We start from the raw sequence: 17,683 nt of genomic DNA, 5'->3' as shown, positions 1-17,683 counted from the left end.
ATATCTATGTTGTGTGCTAGTTTCTTTTTCTATGTTGGTGTTCTGTATGATTCCCAATTAGAGGCAGCTGGTAATCGTTGTCTCTAATTGGGGATCATATTTAAGTAGTTATTTTTCCCACCTGTGTTTGTGGGATCTTGTTTATGTGTAGTTGCCTGTGAGCACTCCATTGTCTTCACGTTTCAGTCATTCTTTATTGTTTTTGTGCGTTTCAGTTAATAAACATGTGGAAACCATATCACACTGCACATTGGTCTAATATCTTTTACAACGAATGTGACAAAAGGCAAAGGCATGCATTGCAATATTCACACTTTTTTCCATTTCTCTGACATTGTTGTAATAAGCTAGGTATAGGAATCTATTCTAAATGCTTCACACATTTATGAAGAAGCATTGCTGAGGGAACAGCACTGACTTAACCAATTTATCGCCTGTCATTTTTCCATGTGTGCTTACCTGTCTGCTGAAGACTAAATGCCAAGGTCTGTGACGACGGGATAGGATAATACATTTTTCTGTCCACTGAGAGCAGCATTGAAATACTGTGAGATTATTTTCGTGAAATCAGGATTGGGGGTCTCTAGAATAATCTTGGATGGTTGTCACTAGTTACCACAGCCACAAAGTCGAAATACAAATTTATGATAAGGTTTTAAGGTTATTTAAGGTTATAGTTAGGTATAAAGTTACCAGTGTGGTTATGGCTAGGGTTAAGGTTAGGTTTAAAATCACATTTTAAATCTGTAATATGTAACTTTTTGGGCAACATAGAAACTTCACATAGAAACTTTGTAGGGTAAAATAAAAACATTTTGGTAATGGAAAATGTATTTCACAGCTGTTTAGATGGTACAATGATTCTCTACAATATACTTGCATGTTTTGTCACACAAACAGATTTTAGCAACCAAATAATTGGGAACATTTTCTGCATAGCGCACTGTTAAAACATTTTAGAAATTGGTGGGGTTTATGACCTTGCGGCTGTGGTAAGTAGTGATGACAGGCATGTTTGGACAAATTCACTATAGTGATCCGATTAAATTACTAGAGGTGCTGTGTCATAAACCCTCAAAGTTCTATAATGGGGCCAAAATGGCAGCCATCTTGGTCAGGGAGAAATCCAAAACAAGTCTCATTGTGTGTTAGCTAGCCTAAAATATTGTCATATAATTATAAATACAGCTTATATGGGTTTTATACAAATGTTCTGTATAAATAGCCTCTAAAATATATGTAAAGAGTCCATAAATGTCTCCGTTTTTTTTTTTTTTTTTTTTTGGGCATCTGAGTGTTATTATATGATACAATATCAGTACTTGTTGCGTTTACAACTTGTGTAAATCCTATCATCAACTGATGGCATATTGGCAGTTAGTTTTACAATAATTAGTCTATATATTTTTCAAATTATCTGACTAGCTAGCTAACACACACATACAGTGCAGATTAATTCTTTACATTCATTGTTTTACACAAAATCTTATCACAGCACTGGCAGCTCATGGTTGACCAACTCCCTGACCAACATGGTTGACATTTGCGCCATTATAAGAAGGTTCAATCTGTTGTAGTATTCTCTGAACTCTATGAAATGCACACAGTCAACCAGGAATTGAGACGGGCAAACGTCGTCACATCACGTCAGAGAATATTAGTTGGCCAACCAAGGTTTTTCTAGGAGTTCTTCATCGCGTTTCACAATCAGGTGCTCTTCAGTCGCTTGAAGCTTGTGATTCCCACAGGATACAGAATGTCAGACGTTAGCAAGACTGAAAAGTTCCAGTTATATGTCCCGATTTTGGAGGAATTATGTGACGGTAAAACATACTTTGGAAATTGCGACCTAGTGTTATGCATAGATTTACTGAACACTAATAATATTGAACTGTCTGGTTCTAATGTTCATTTCCTCCACTTGCCACTACAGTGTTGCAGAGAGGGCTGAAGAACAATTTTGCTGACGCGCAAGTTTGTGTTGTCGACTGTCCAGACCTCACTCAAGATCCGTTTAAGTTTCCCGTCAAGGGTAACACGTTGCAACTTCTTGGAACACTGTATCGTTTTGCATTTTCTTAATGTTTATGCAGTTATACTTTGTTACCATCTCAACCTCGCTGTAGTATCTATTTTACCTATCGACAGGGTTGTGTGGAAAACCTCGCATTACAGATGTGGGGGGAGTGCCCTATTTGGTCCCCCTGGTCAAAGTGGACAAGGTACAGGGAATGAAAGCCATAACGATAAACTAATGTGAGATGAATGCTATAACAATTGGTCCAATATAAATTCTTATTTCTCTCAAGGAGTACAACATGAACACTGTGTCAAAGGAATTGGAGCTACCTGGAGCATTCATTCTTGGTGCAGGAGCTGTATCCTCCAAAAATGTTGGAATGAATGCAGAGGTTTGTTAACTGTCAAAATTATCTTCCAATTGTCTTGATATATTTATGGAGTATTTTGTCAGACTTATTATGATTACATGAATAGAAAGACTACCTAAAGTTGTCATTTTTTATTACAAACTTTGGGAGGATAGGATACATTATGGCAGAGAGGTTAAATGTGCAAGACACATTTCAGTTGATTTGCATTCAGTTTCGCAGCTGACTAGGTATCCCCTTTAAATAATAATGAGTAAATTATAATTAATAATTTCCCCTTAAATAATAATTAGACACAACTAAGGTTAATATAGTTTGTTTTATTTGTCAATATGTTGAGCCTTATCTCATTTTGATTTATCATCACCCCAGATGATGCCTCTGGTGCTCACTGAAGCTGAGGGAAGGCCTGCAGTGAATAGCAGCTGGTTTTCCTCCATAAATCCAGATAATAACCAGTGTCTTTTGGAGAAATACAGCGATAAGTTCTCAGACTGTGACTTTGGACTGCTGGCGAACTTGTATGCATGTGAGGGAAAGCCTGGAAAGGTAAGAAATGGATGGTTTGGCTCGTAAGAGAATGGTGAGTGTGATATTTGGAATTATAACTAGTATTACTATGATGCTCGTAACAAGTTAAAAACCAAATGAGATTTTAGGGCTGAGTGTCATTTCAATTGTGCTTAATCTTTGTGTATTACTCATTATTTTGTCTTCCTGGTGAATAATACCCTCATCTGGTTATGCATTTACATAAACAAAATGCACTTTAGGTTCATGATTTAAATAATGTTTACACAGATTATGACCTCCCTGTCTGTGTTTGCTCCAAAGGTTTACTTTAGGTCTACAAATATTAACAGAAGAAAAGTGACTATGAACTGGTTGTGTAATCAGTGCTGAAAATGTAGTTTTTCCTTCTTATCACTGTCAGGTCATAGAGGTGAGAGCCAAAAGGAGAATAGGAGAAGAGAGCCTTGTGGGTGCTCTGAGGAAGACCATGGAGGAGCACTACCCCGATAAAAGCCTGGCTCTGGGGGGCACCTTCCTCATCCAGAAAGGGAAGGTCAAGATCCATATCATGGTAAAGACATACAACATGCAGATATGTGTTGACAGGATGCTGTGACATGGTGTTGTGGTTTCAAGGCTCAATGCATGCTTATTGCTTAAAGGAGCAATCTGCAGTTGAAACGACAACAAAGCAGACTCCATGCCACTGTTTTGGTTAAAAGCTGAGGGCAGGGCCTGGAATGTAACCACTCTCAATTCTTAGACAGAGCTTTGGATGCAAGAACTGACCATTATGATATCAAAACTATAGTTATGTTTTGCTATATTGGATCACACCAATATAATGGTATCACTCTGCGGTGGAGGGATACATCTGAGGTGAGGATTTACTCCCGTGTACATCTGTGTCATGGCTGGGGTCAGCCCCTATATATAGACCCCATGGCCGAGACACACATTCTCTTTCCTTTTCTCGGCGGATGTCCGTATGGTTTGAGGTACAAACTTTCTGAAGTTCGCTTGGTAAGTCACTGGTAAGTAATATCTTGTGTGGAAGTATACTCACTGGCTGTTTGCAGCCTGGAGCAGCTGGCCACACGGCCAGCCCCTCCTCTTGAGTCCTCCACTTGCTGCGTGAGGTTGATCTGTATCTTCCGCCCGTGGTTTGTCGTGCTTGTGTTTCATTAGCGTTACACTACGACTATGTGTGCACATATTTAATATATTGGTGGCTCTTGCTGCAACAAACTGTATTTACCTTACACAACTTGCCGACTGGCTTGTTTTGTGTGTGTTGTGAATTTCTTTAACATGCTGTCTCGTCACTATAGGCGCGGGTTCTCTGCTACTTACCCTACACGGGTTCTCTGCTAATTCCCCGACAGGGTTTTCTTGTTCTTTCTGCAGAATGTAAGAGTATGGTGGTGGGCTGCCACTACGTTGAGACATTAACTTTGGAGTTCCTTACCGTAGTTACTCTATCATATGGTGCCGTTTTTTGTTTTCTGCTTGGATATTAAACCTGCTAGGTAAAATTGCAGTTGACGAAAAACACAAATCAAAGACATTCCCTGGTTGCTGTTTTTTATCGGCCTGTTTTTCCCACAGGGGTCTTCCCCTGTGTTTGCAGAGGTACTAGGTAATATGTCCCTCACCGGGTTCCTATTCCTCCAAGCAGGTCACGACATAGCTCTCCCAGGGCGTCGGACCCCTGCTCCGTGGCCATGTTGGCTTGGCTGAGTTTATTACTTCCTTTTGTGACAGGTGTGATGCTGGCATCCCCCTGGGGATCCGCATACCTCATGTATGCACTGCCTGGGTTTGAGCCATACTGGATGCCTGTCTTGTGTGGTGTTCTTAGAACGTCTGCACCTGGCGCGATTGGATGCCATGCGCAAGGGGGTCGGTTAGGCTGGGGACGAGCTCCCTCCCTCAGGAGTGGTGCGGCAGCGAGCTGTTAGTTCCCCTACTGGGCCCAGTACCCCTCCAAGGAAGTGTGGCAAGAGCCACCGCAGGCAGAGCCCATCTGCTGCCAGTCCTGGATGGGGGCATGTATTGGACCGCTGGTACCACCTTGAACGGAGGGCACATGCCCTTTGTCAGGAGGTTAATAGCTTCGATGGCAACGACAGCTGCTCCCTGTTGACCAATGATAGGCTGTACCTGGGGGATGATGTTGGCACTGTTCACCACGTGAGCAAGGCTGACAGGTCATCAGAAGCCGCCAGTGGGGCTTCATCGCCCCCAGCATCTCGAGAGGCTATGAGGAGCTTACTCACTTGGGTAGCCACTGCACTGGACATCAACTGATGGACAGTGAGGACTCTCTATCTGTCCCCATCTCTGCTGAGTTCCGCGAGGCCTTGCAGGAGAGCTGGGCCTCTGCCAGGGCATCTTTGATGCGACCTTGAGAGCCACATATGGGTCCCTCAGCATTCATGCTGCTGTAGACCTACCTGCAGACTTTTTTTTTTTTTTCCCCTGGCTGTTTTCCTAGCACCCCGGGCCCCTCACCCCATCACCCCAGGGCTGATGTTGGCTCAGGGGTTGATGACATTCTAGAGCAGACTGATGAGGTTCGTAGGGACCGGGAGACCCTGAGACGGTTCATGCCGCCTCCTCAGGCCCCGGGTCCATGGCAGACGGACCGTTGCCACCCACCTGCACCTGAACGATGGTGGGGTCCCTCTCCTGCTCTATCGCCTTGTGCTAAGGGATGACAGTGGGGAGGGGCACAGTGTGAGGTGATGCAACAGCCTGTTTTTCCCACAAGGGTCTTCCCCGGTTTTTGCAGAGGTACTGGGTAATTTATCCCTCGCCGGGTTCCTATTCCTACAAGCGGGTCACGACATAAGCTCTACCAGGGCTTGGGACCCCTGCTCTGTTGGCTTGGCTGAGCTTATGGCTTCTCTTTGTGACAGGTGTGATGGTGTCAACCGTCACCGCCATAGGGACATGCCTGGGGGACCCATGCGCTCGGGGTGCCAGAGGAGGCGGGCCCTGGCAGGTCCCCTGACACACCCTTCCCAGGCATTGGCCGCTTCTCCCGGTCTCAAAGTGTAAAGTGGGAGGAGTGTGTGGAGTCCCCATGAGTGTTGTCCTCAATGCTCGGGTACTAACTCCAATTCCGGTGCCAGCCTTCGTGTCACACCCCACCCCCCCGAAGAAAATCCTGTGGCTGAAGATTTCCTCACTTCTGGACAAGGGTGTTGTCCGCAGGATTGAGACATTAGAATGACTATGTGGCTTCTACTCCACTTACTTTGTGGTCCCAATTCTGGACCTCAATCGTTACTTGAAGGTGCTTAGGTTCCACATGCTGTCCCCAGCCCACGTGTTGCAGGCCGTGTCCAGGGACCAGTAGTTTGTGATGCTAGACCCGATAGAGGTGGAACCTGCCAATGCCTGTTGGGTTTGCTGACGGCGGCCTCGTTGTTGATTCCCCTGGGCCTGCTCCATCTCCGGGCCAACTGTGGTTTAACTCCCACTAGCTGCACCCAAAGCGCCACTGTCACCGCCAGCTGCGGGTGACCGCACAGTACCTCAGGGTGTTGTTGAGGTGGCGCTGTCACTCCTTTCTCTCAGACATGTCCTGGTGAGAACGAACAACACCACAGTGGTGGCTTACATCAACCATCAGGGTGGACTGAGGTCCCACCACCTCCATATTATGGCATGGGAGCTCCTTCTCTGGGCTCAGGGATGTCTAGCGTGTCTACGCGCAGCGCACCTACCTGGCATCCTAAATGTGGCAGCGGATATGCTCTCGAAAGAGGGCCTGCCACCATGGGACTGGAGCCTACATCTCCAGGTGGTGCAGCACCTGTGGGACAAGTTCGGAAGGGCACAGGTGGACCTGTTAGCCTCCTTGGATAATGCACACTGCCCCCTGTGGTACTTCATGTCGGAGCCACCAGGGCCTCTGAGCTTGGATGCTCTGGCTCACGATTGGCCAGGGCTGGAGCTTACACATTCCCCCCCTTTTCCCCTGATTCAGGCTGTGCTGGACAGGACCAGGATGGCAGAGCATCGTCTGCTTCTGGTGGCCCCATACCGGCCCAGACGTCCATGGTTCAGCCTTCTCCTGTCCCGGTTGTCTGAGACACCTTGGCAACTTCAACTGACACCTGACCTGCTGTCTCAAGTCGGGGTAACTCTGTGGCATCTGAGGCCACGCCGCCTCAGTCTGTGGGCTTGGCCACTGAACGGCACCAATGGTTCATGTTAGGACTACAGGATGGTGTAATGAACACTATGCAAAAAGCAAGTATGCGGCAGGTTGTAACCAGCACCCCAGTTGCGCTGTCGGTTGTTCTGCTCTTGGTGCACTGGTATTGAGGTTGTGCCCGAGTCATGCGGGGTGCGGTATGACCTCCAATACCTGCAGTCTTGCTTGGATGAGGGCTTGGCAGCCTCTACACTAAGAGGGTAATTGGCCGCTATATCTGCCTACCATGCGGGGTGGATGGACAGGCCAGTGAGGCGCCATACTTTGATCTCCAGGTTTATGAAGGGGGTTCGTCGCCTGCGTCCAGCTAGGACCCGCTCAATGGCGAGCTGGGGTCTGGATGTGGTCTTTCAGCTTGGCAAAGCCACCTTTCGAACAGTTGGAGTCTGCCACCCTGAAACACCTCTCTATGAAGGTTGTTTTCTTGGTAGCGATTACTTCCATGAAGAGGGTGGGTGAGTGCCATTCTGTTTCGGTAAGTTCTGAGTGCTACCGGATGGACCCTGGGGGGAGGAGTATATATCTCTGCCCCAACCCTTCATTCCTCCTGATGGTTCTGTCAGACAGGCATGTGAACATCCCTTTATATCCTATCTGCCAATGACCCCCCCCCCCAGGAGTAAATCCTCACCTCAGATGTATCCCTTCACCACGGAGTGATACCAATATATTGCAGTGATCCATATCGCTTACATAACCGTGGTTACATACGTAACCTTAATTTTAACCATGTTTTGAGGCCATACAGTGTGTTTTTACATTTACTTTGTTTATAAACATTGGAGTAAAATAATGTTATTTTGGGTTCTGGTGTGGTATGACAGATGAACTAAGCTCATGAGGCAATTCGAAGTTATATTCTTTGAGAGTTAATTTGTATATACAGTACATTCGGAAAGTATTCAGACCCCTTCCCTTTTTCCACATTTAGTTTGGTTACAGCCTTATTCTAAAATTGATTAAATAGTTTTTTCCCCCCTCAATCTACATACAATACCCCATAATGACAAAGCAAAAACAGGTTAATAAAATACAAAACTTGATATCGCATTTACATTTGTATTCAGACCGTTTACTTAGTACTTTGTTGAAGCACCTTTGTCAGCGATTACAGCCTTCCGTCTTCTTGGGTATGACGCTACAAGCTCGGCACACCTGTATTTGGTGAGTTTCTCTCATTCTTTTCTGCAGATCATCTCAAGCTCTGTCAGGTTGGATGGGGAGTGTCGTTGCACAGCTATTTTCAGGTCTCTCCAGAGTTGTTCGGTCGAGATCAAGTCCGGACTCTGGCTGGCCACTCAAGGACATTAAGATGCTTGTTCCGAAGCCAATCCTGCGTTGTCTTGGCTGTGTGCTTAGGGTCATTGTCCTGTTGGAAGGTGAACCTTTGCCCGAGTCTGAGGTCCTAAGCACTCTGGAGAAGGTTTTGATCAAGGATCTATCTGTACTTTGCCTCATTTCATATTTTCCTCGATCCTGACTACTATCCCAGTCCCTGCCGCTGTAAAACATCCCCACGGCACGATGCTGCCACCACCATGCTTCACCGTAGGGATGGTGCCAGATTTATTCCAGACGTGACGCTTGGCATTCAGGCCAGAGTTCAATCTTTGTTTCATCAGATCAGAGAATCTTGTTTCTCATGGTTTGAGAGTCTTTAGGTGCCTTTTGGCAAACTCCAAGCGGGCTATCGTGTGCCTTTTTTACTGAGGAGTGGGTTCCGTCTGCCCACTCTACCATAAAGGCCTGATTGGTGGAGTGCTGCAGAGATGCTTGTCCTTCTGGAAGATTCTCCCATCTCCACAGAGGAATTCTGGACCTCTGTCAGAGTGACCATCAGGTTTTTGGTCACCTCCCTTATGAAGGCCCTTCTCTCCCGATTGCTCAGTTTTGCTACCCTTCCCTAGATCTGTGCCTTGACACAATCCTGTCTTGGATCTCGAAGGACAATTCCTTCGGCCTCATGGCTTGGTTTTTTTCTCTGACATGCCCTGTCAACTGTGGGACCTTATATAGACCGGGGTGTGCCTTTCCAAATCATGTCCAATCAATTGAATTTACCACAGGTGGACTCCAATCAAGTAGTACAAACATCAAGGGTGATCAATGGAAACAGGATGCACCGAAGCTCAATTTTGAGTCTCATAGAAAAGGGTTTGAATACTTATGTAAATAAGGTATTTCTGTGTTTAATACATTTGCAAAACCTATTTTTCTCTTTGTCATTGAGGTATTGTGTGTTGATTAAGGATTTTTATTTAATCAATTTTAGAATAAGGCTGTAATGTAACAGTGGAAAAGTCAAGGGGTCTGAATACTTTACGAATGCACTGTACATGTCCAAAAAAGGATGTATCAACTGCAATTGCCCCTTAACTAATTTTCATGTCTTAACATGTTTGTCATCAAACCACAGCAATGGACACCAACAGTGTCAGAATTTATGTCGGCTTTTTTACTGAAGCCTCAGAGAGCATTACCAAATCCCATTTGTTGTGTTTCTGGTGACCCTGTGCATAGCCAAGGGAGTTCTCAGCCTGCCCACTCAACTCCAATGATGATGTTAACAAATGGCTGAAACATTTTGAGGTCAGCGCACCACTGATATGCCAGTCTGTGATGGTCTCCAGAGACCCCGTAAGTATAGACTTAATCTACTATCCCTAACTGGACCTTTTCTTTTGGCACTTTTTACTAACTGGCTTTTTACTATCCAGGGTTTGGACCTCCGTGTGGAGCACACTCATTGCTTCAGCCACCATGGAGAGGGTGGTCACTACTACATAGACACCACTCCTGACACTGTGGAATACCTGGGTTACTTCATGCCTGCCGAGTTCGTCTACCGCATCGACCGACCCAGTGAGACCCACGAAGTCGGGCGAGACTGAAACATGACACAACTTAAGTCAAATTAATGTTAGAAAATCTTACCTTTTGATGTTGATTTATCTAACTGAATCAATGATTGATGATCAATCTATTTTACTTTATGCATTTTTCAAAAGGCCTTTGATTTGATGATTTTACAACAAAGACCACATTTGTTTTAGTCAGGACGATATTGTACGTTTTCAACAATAACTTAAACATTTCATGAATCGTTTGATAAAAATGCATTTGATTCAAATAATTGTAACATTTCATTATGTTGTACTTTAGCGAATAAACTACCTGTCAGTGACATGTGTAAAAATAAATATTTCATTATTATTTCTAGATCAGTCCGTCACAATTTACTCATGATACTTTGTTTTGAATCTTCTTAGTCACGGCCACTGACATGACATGCGTGTTTCTACCTTATACTGCCAGGTAATGGAATGCCGAAAGGTAGGTAGAAAGCTTCGCTGCCTTTCATGGTTGTCACTAGTTAAGAAAAGTCAAGTGGCAAAATCATAAATATTCATGAACATTTCTTAAATTAAGGTTAGCAGTGTGATTAAGGTTAGGTTAAAAATCTGATTTTAAGAAAACATTGTAGAAATAGGCAGGGTTTAGCCATAATTAGGACTTTGTGGTTGTGGGAACTAGTGATGACTGCCTTTCATGTGTCAATGGCTGTGTTCGAGAGCATCAAAACTGTGATTGTATCATGGGTAAATTGTGACTGACTGACTGATCTTCAAATAATAATGAGTAGTTATTTATGATACAAGGTGATCTGTAGATCCGTCAGTCGCCTGCCATATTTTTGATGCTCCCGAACTTGGCCAATATGTTCCGTTCATTTTCATTGCACTCAAATAACAAATGCTCGTGTATTGCCGTGAAAAAGTTGTGGGATTGGCAGAGCTCGCTCCTGTCTGTGGACGTCACACATCATCTCCCGCCTTTTGGCGGTTATGTCTGTTTTACTGCTAGCTAAAGAAACTCAGCTGATCAGGATGGCTAACATATTGTATCTGAAACAGTTTTCAAAGTTGGATTTTCTAGCGAGGTAGGGGGTGATACAGGGTGGAAGCCCAACACCTGAACTTTGGGACCAACATCAAAGAATAGGGACAGAAAATAAAACGATCATTTCAATCTGAGTGGTATCAAAGGAAAGACTGGCTATGTGGAACCAACCCATAGAAACTGCCACCGTGTTTGCTTTTTGCTCTTGGATTATGGTGGAATTTTCAATGAAACTGGCGCACTCTTCTGTGTTCTGCAGAACAAAGTGATGGATATGGGTTTCTGCCTTACTCGTGTCAGCGACCCAATGAAAGAACTGGAACAGCAGCAACAATACTTTGATAGTTTCTATGAGCAGAACTGTAATGAACTGGGCCTGGCAGAAAGCAAAACTCATAGTAAACAGCCGATCAGAATAGAGAGGGGGCGAATATGCTACAACATACTGGACAATATCTTTTAAACATTTTTTTTATTAACAACAGATCAATACAGGAAGTACATGTGGGAACACAAGTATATATCAATAATATACAAAGGACAATTGGGCTAGGGGTACAATGGCACATTACACAAGGACCTTAAGGGACATACATACACTTATTATTCTAACAGCTTTTTTGTTAGGGTATTTAATTGTCTTAAAATACAGTTCAATTTATTTTTGTAAGGTAAGAAAATAAAATGTAAATTTACATTTGTGAATATGAAATTTGGCCAAAAGAATAATGAAATGATTTACATAAAAATGTTTCAGCTTATTTCTTATTTATTTAGGTAAAGAATCCAAGCAGTACATCTCTCCACAATAGTGTAAGCTCTTCATAAATGTGTTCAATTATAAATCTACTGTTGTCTGACGCAATACGAAACATCTCCCAGTCCACGTGATGGAAGCAGTCTTGGAGTGTGGAGTCAGCTTGGTCAGACCAGCGTTGGACAGACCTCAGCGTGGGAGCCTCTTGTTTTAGTTTCCGTCTGTAGGCAGGGATCAACAAAATGGAGTCGTGGTCAGCTTTTCCGAAAGGGGGGCGGGGCAGGGCCTTATATGCGTCGCGGAAGTTAGAGTAACAATGATCCAGGGTCTTTCCACCCCTGGTTGCGCAATCGATATGCTGATAAAATTTAGGGAGTCTTGTTTTCAGATTAGCCTTGTTAAAATCCCCAGCTACAATGAATGCAGCCTCCGGATAAATCGTTTCCAGTTTGCAGAGAGTTAAATAAAGTTCGTTCAGAGCCATCGATGTGTCTGCTTGGGGGGGGATATATACGGCTGTGATTATAATCGAAGAGAATTCTCTTGGTAGATAATGCGGTCTACATTTGATTGTGAGGAATTCTAAATCAGGTGAACAGAAGGATTTGAGTACTAGTGTAAGAAATAACACGTAAAAAAACAAAAAACTGCATAGTTTCCTAGAAACGCGAAGCGAGGCGGCCATCTCTGTCGGCCCCGGAAGTACATATGTACATACCTCAACAAAACTAAGGAGATGATTGTGGACTTCAGGAAACAGCAGAGGGAACACCCCCCCATCCACATCGATGGAACAGTAGTGGAGAGGGTAGCAAGTTTTAAGTTCCTCGGCATACACATCACAGACAAACTGAATTGGTCCACTCACACAGACAGCATCGTGAGGAAGGCGCAGCAGCGCCTCTTCAACCTCAGGAGGCTGAAGAAATTCGGCTTGTCACCAAAAGCACTCACAAACTTCTACAGATGCACAATCGAGAGCATCCTCGCGGGCTGTATCACCGCCTGGTATGGCAACTGCACCGCCCTCAACCGTAAGGCTCTCCAGAGGGTAGTGAGGTCTGCACAACGCATCACCGGGGGCAAACTACCTGCCCTCCAGGACACCTACACCACCCGATGCTACAGGAAGGCCATAAAGATCATCAAGGACATCAACCACCCGAGCCACTGCCTGTTCACCCCGCTGTCATCCAGAAGGCGAGGTCAGTACAGGTGCATCAAAGCTGGGACCGAGAGACTGAAAAACAGCTTCTATCTCAAGGCCATCAGACTGTTAAACAGCCACCACTAACATTGAGTGGCTGCTGCCAACACACTGTCAATGACACTGACTCAACTCCAGCCACTTTAATAATGGGAATTGATGGGAAATGATGTAAATATATCACTAGCCACTTTAAACAATGCTACCTTATATAATGTTACTTACCCTACATTATTCATCTCATATGCATACGTATATACTGTACTCTATATCATCGACTGCATCCTTATGTAATACATGTATCACTAGCCACTTTAACTATGCCACTTGGTTTACATACTCATCTCATATGTATATACTGTACTCGATATCATCTACTGTATCTTGCCTATGCTGCTCTGTACCATCACTCATTCATATATCCTTATGTACATATTCTTTATCCCCTTACACTGTGTATAAGACAGTAGTTTTTTGGAATTGTTAGTTAGATTACTTGTTCTTTATTACTGCATTGTCGGAACTAGAAGCACAAGCATTTCGCTACACTCGCATTAACATCTGCTAACCATGTGTATGTGACAAATAAGATTTGATTTGATTTAAATCTACTGATGTCAGATTTCTTACATGAATACAATGCCAAAAAAAGATGCAACACGGTTTCTGGGTGGTCATTACAAAAGGAACCATTTGAGTTGTTTTCCTTAAACTTCTCCATATAGTGGTTGGCAGGATAACATTTATGAATATTTTGAAAGGAAACTTCCTTAACTTTGTTAACAAGTAGGTATGGGTGTGGCAACATCCAAACTGTTTTCTAACAGATATGATCAATAAATCCATTCCAATAAGGCATGACATAAGGTACATACAACATCCTGCTGAAACAAGGTTCATATCGCTCTGTTGTTGAATGGACCAAAATAGAAACACATCTTTCCTACTGATGAGACAACAGGGTCAATGGAAGGTAGGCTCTGAGGGTCAGGTCTTGACATGTTCCTGAATAATAAAGCAACACCTGAGGGAATGGCATCTAAAACAATTGCAAAATCTTTAGGTGTTACAGGGACCTTGTAAAGTGATAAGAATTCCTTATAACTAAGTAAAATACCCTTTGCTCACCAATAGGATATTATTTCGGGACCAATATTCTAAAAACAAAGTAGTATTTTTTATACAATACAGATGGATAATGGCTAATTTAGTGATCATTTCCTGTAATCTGAGGGGTTCTAATGAGCCAAATAAACAAATGAAATGCCTTGACTTACAGAGGAATAAAATGTACATTGCTCTATTGCAAGATACATCTTTTTGGGGATGATGTCCATAGACAAAACAAATACTACAAACTGGCAGCTGCTTCCTGCTTCATATCTAAATCTAAAGAGATGCTTATTCTACATAAATGCAATCTACCCCTTACAATTTAAAAAAGTGGAAATGATAAACAGGGCAGATTTACTTACTTATGTTCCATTCTGTATAGTAGGAAAATAGCATTTGTATCTATGCTCCTAACTCATATGACAAATATTGTCTCCCTTCTGTAGCCAGAAGCCTGCTCAATTTAAAGGATTATACGCTTATTATTGGAACTGACATGAATGCCATTATTGATTCTAAAGTAGATTGATCTGGACCTTCTTATAGCTCATGACAAGTGAATGCTTCTAATTTCTTAATCTTAATGGTTGTTGGAGATTTCATAATCCCACAAAGAAGAACAATACATGCTTTTCTGCTTAATTTAAGACTATGTTTTAACATCTACTGATATTACAGGTAACATGGAATTTATAAAAACATTACCGGACATTCTATCTGATCATAATCTCATTCTTTGTAAATTTCAAATCTTCCCAATGAAGAAGCACTGAGATGGAGGTTTAACAATACTTTACGACACAACTCTGACTTCATATTACAGTTTAGATCCAATTTAAAATCATTTTCTGAAATAGATTACCACTCAGTGGATGACTCAACTATGGTACTGTATGGTTAGCTGTAAAAGGTTTCATAAGGGGAAACACTACACATTTTCTCTAATTTACAAAATTCAAAAAACACACATCTGAGCTATCTTTTTTTGCAGGTGCATGGTAACAGTTGAATAAAAATAGAAAAAAGACGAAACCCGCACACTGCTCTTGATAGTATCAATGTGATGCATGTTTCTTCTTTTTCCTCAAATTTACAGAAATTAAGACTTCAGAAATTCTATTGATTGGAAAATTATTGTAAAATGCTGGAATACTCTCTTAAAAACAACTATTTAACAGAGAGAGAACTTTTGCTAAAAACAAGTAGACTGGAATTTAATGAGCTGTTGTGACGTAGAGAAGAATTCATTATGCAGAGGGTGTGACAAAAATACTATTTTCAAGAGAGTAGGCCTAGCCACTTACTAGTACTGCAGCTTAAACATGCTGAAACAACATCATCAAAACAGCTAATCAGTTGTTTTGTTTGACTTATTTCACCTTTCTTTAACCAGGTAGGCCAGTTGAGAACAAGTTCTCATTTACAACTGCGACCTGGCCAAGATAAAGCAAAGCAGTGCGACAAAAACAACACAGAGTTACACATGGGATAAACAAACATAGTCAATAACACAATAGAAAAATCTTTATACAGTGTGTGCAAATTTAGTAAGATTAAGGAGGTAAGGCAATAAATAGGCCATAGTGGCAAAATAATTACATTTTAGCAATTAACCACTGGAGTGATAGATGTGCAGAAGATGAATGTGCAAGTAGAGATACTGGGGTGCAAAGGAGCAAAAAAATAGATAAAATGGGGATGAGGTAGTTGGGTGGGCTACTTACAGATGGGCTGTGTACAGGTGCAATGATCGGTAAGCTGCTCTGACAGCTGACGCTTAAAGTTAGTGAGGGAGATATAAGATTCCAGCTTCAGTGATTTTTGCAATTCGTTCCAGTCATTGGCAGCAGAGAACTGGAAGAAAAGGCAGCCAAAGGAGGTGTTGGCTTTGGGGATGACCAGTGAAATATATCTGCTGGAGAGCGTGCTATGGGTGGGTGCTGCTATGGTGACCAGTGAGCTGAGATAAGGCGGGGCTTTACCTAGCAAAGACTTATAGATGACCTGGAGCCAGTGGGTTTGGCGACAAATATGAAGCGAGCGCCAGCCAACGAGAGCATACAGGTCACAGTGGTGGGTAGTATATGGGGCTTTGGTGACAAAAAGGATGGCACTGTGATAGACTACATCCAGTTTGCTGAGTAGAGTGTTGGAGGCTATTTTGTAAATGACATCGCCAAAGTCAAGGATCGGTAGGATAGTCAGTTTTACGAGGGTATGTTTGGCAGCATGAGTGAAGGATGCTTTGTTGCGAAATAGGAAGCCAATTCTAGGTTTAATTTTGGATTGGAGATACTTAATGTGAGTCTGTAAGGAGAGTTTACAGTCTAACCAGACACTTAGGTATTTGCAGATGTCCACATATTCTAAGTCAGAACCGTCCAGAGTAGTGATGGAGTAGTGACGGGTGGACAGGTGCGGGCATCGATTGGTTGAAGAGCATGCATTTAGTTTTACTTGTATTTAAGAGCAGTTGGAGGCCACGGAAGGAGAGTTGTATGGCTTTGAAGCTCGTCTGGAGGTTTGTTAACACAGTGTCCAAAGAAGGGCCAGAAGTATACAGACTGGTGTCGTCTGGGTAGAGGTGAATCAGAGAATCACCAGTAGCAAGAGCGACATCATTGATATATACAGAGAAAAGAGTCTGCCCGAGAATTGAACCCTGTGGCACCCCCATAGAGACTACCAGAGGTCTGGACAACAGGCCCTCCGATTTGACACACTGAACTCTATCTGAGAAGTAGTTGGTGAACCAGGCGAGGCAGTCATTTGAGAAATCAAGGCTGTTGAGTCTGCCGATAAGAATGCGGTGATTGACAGTGTCGAAAGCCTTGGCCAGGTTAATGAAGATAGCTGCACAGTATTGTTTTTATCAATGGCGGTTATGATATTGTTTAGGACCTTGAGCGTGGCTGAGGTGCACCCGTGACCAGCTCGAAAACCAGATTGCATAGCGGAAAAGGTACGGTGGGATTCTAAATGGTCAGTGATCTGTTTGTTAACTTGACTTTCGAAGACTTTAGAAAGGCAGGGTAGGATAGATATAGGTCTGTAACAGTTTGGGTCTAGAGTGTCACCCCTTTGAAGAGGGGGATGAACGCGGCAGCTTTCCAATCTTTTGGGATCTCAGACGAAAGAGAGGTTGAACAGGCTAGTAATAGGGATTGCAACAATTGTGGTGGATAATTTTAGAAAGAGAGGGTTCAGATTGTCTAGCCCAGCTGATTTGTAGGCGTCCAGATTTAGCAACTCTTTCAGAACATCAGCTATCTGGATTTGGGTGAAGGAGAAATGGGGGAGGCTTGGGCAAGTTGCTGTGGGTGGTGCAGAGCTGTTGACCAGGGTAGGGGTAGCCAGGTGGAAAGCATGGCCAGCCGTAGAAAAATGCTTATCGAAATTCTCAATTATCGTAGATTTATCGGTGGTGACAGTGTTTCCTAGCCTCCGTGCAGTGGGCAGCTGGGAGGAGGTGCTCTTATTCTCCATGGACTTTACAGTGTCCCAGAACTTTTTGGAGTTTGTGGTACAAGGTGCAAATTTCTGTATGAAAAAGCTAGCCTTTGCTATCCAAACTG

General features: G+C 43.3%; 1 protein-coding gene across 1 annotated transcript; it reads left to right on the top strand.

Moving 5' to 3' along the window:
• The first annotated feature begins 1,614 nt into the window (after positions 1–1,614).
• lg09h11orf54 (linkage group 09 C11orf54 homolog) lies at positions 1,615–10,315 on the top strand. Its single transcript, XM_024431736.2, has 8 exons — positions 1,615–1,823; positions 1,934–2,032; positions 2,149–2,222; positions 2,310–2,411; positions 2,763–2,939; positions 3,325–3,474; positions 9,652–9,768; positions 9,849–10,315. Exons 1-8 carry the CDS (start codon positions 1,757–1,759, stop codon positions 10,020–10,022), a joined length of 960 nt encoding a protein of 319 aa, XP_024287504.1. The 5' UTR covers positions 1,615–1,756; the 3' UTR covers positions 10,023–10,315.
• Positions 10,316–17,683: the final 7,368 nt, after the last annotated feature.

The sequence above is a fragment of the Oncorhynchus tshawytscha genome, linkage group LG09 (assembly GCF_018296145.1).
Source record: "Oncorhynchus tshawytscha isolate Ot180627B linkage group LG09, Otsh_v2.0, whole genome shotgun sequence".
Classification (NCBI taxonomy): Eukaryota; Metazoa; Chordata; class Actinopteri; order Salmoniformes; family Salmonidae; genus Oncorhynchus; species Oncorhynchus tshawytscha.
Note: the sequence above shows the minus strand (reverse complement) of the source record. Positions and strands in the feature narration are given on the sequence as shown.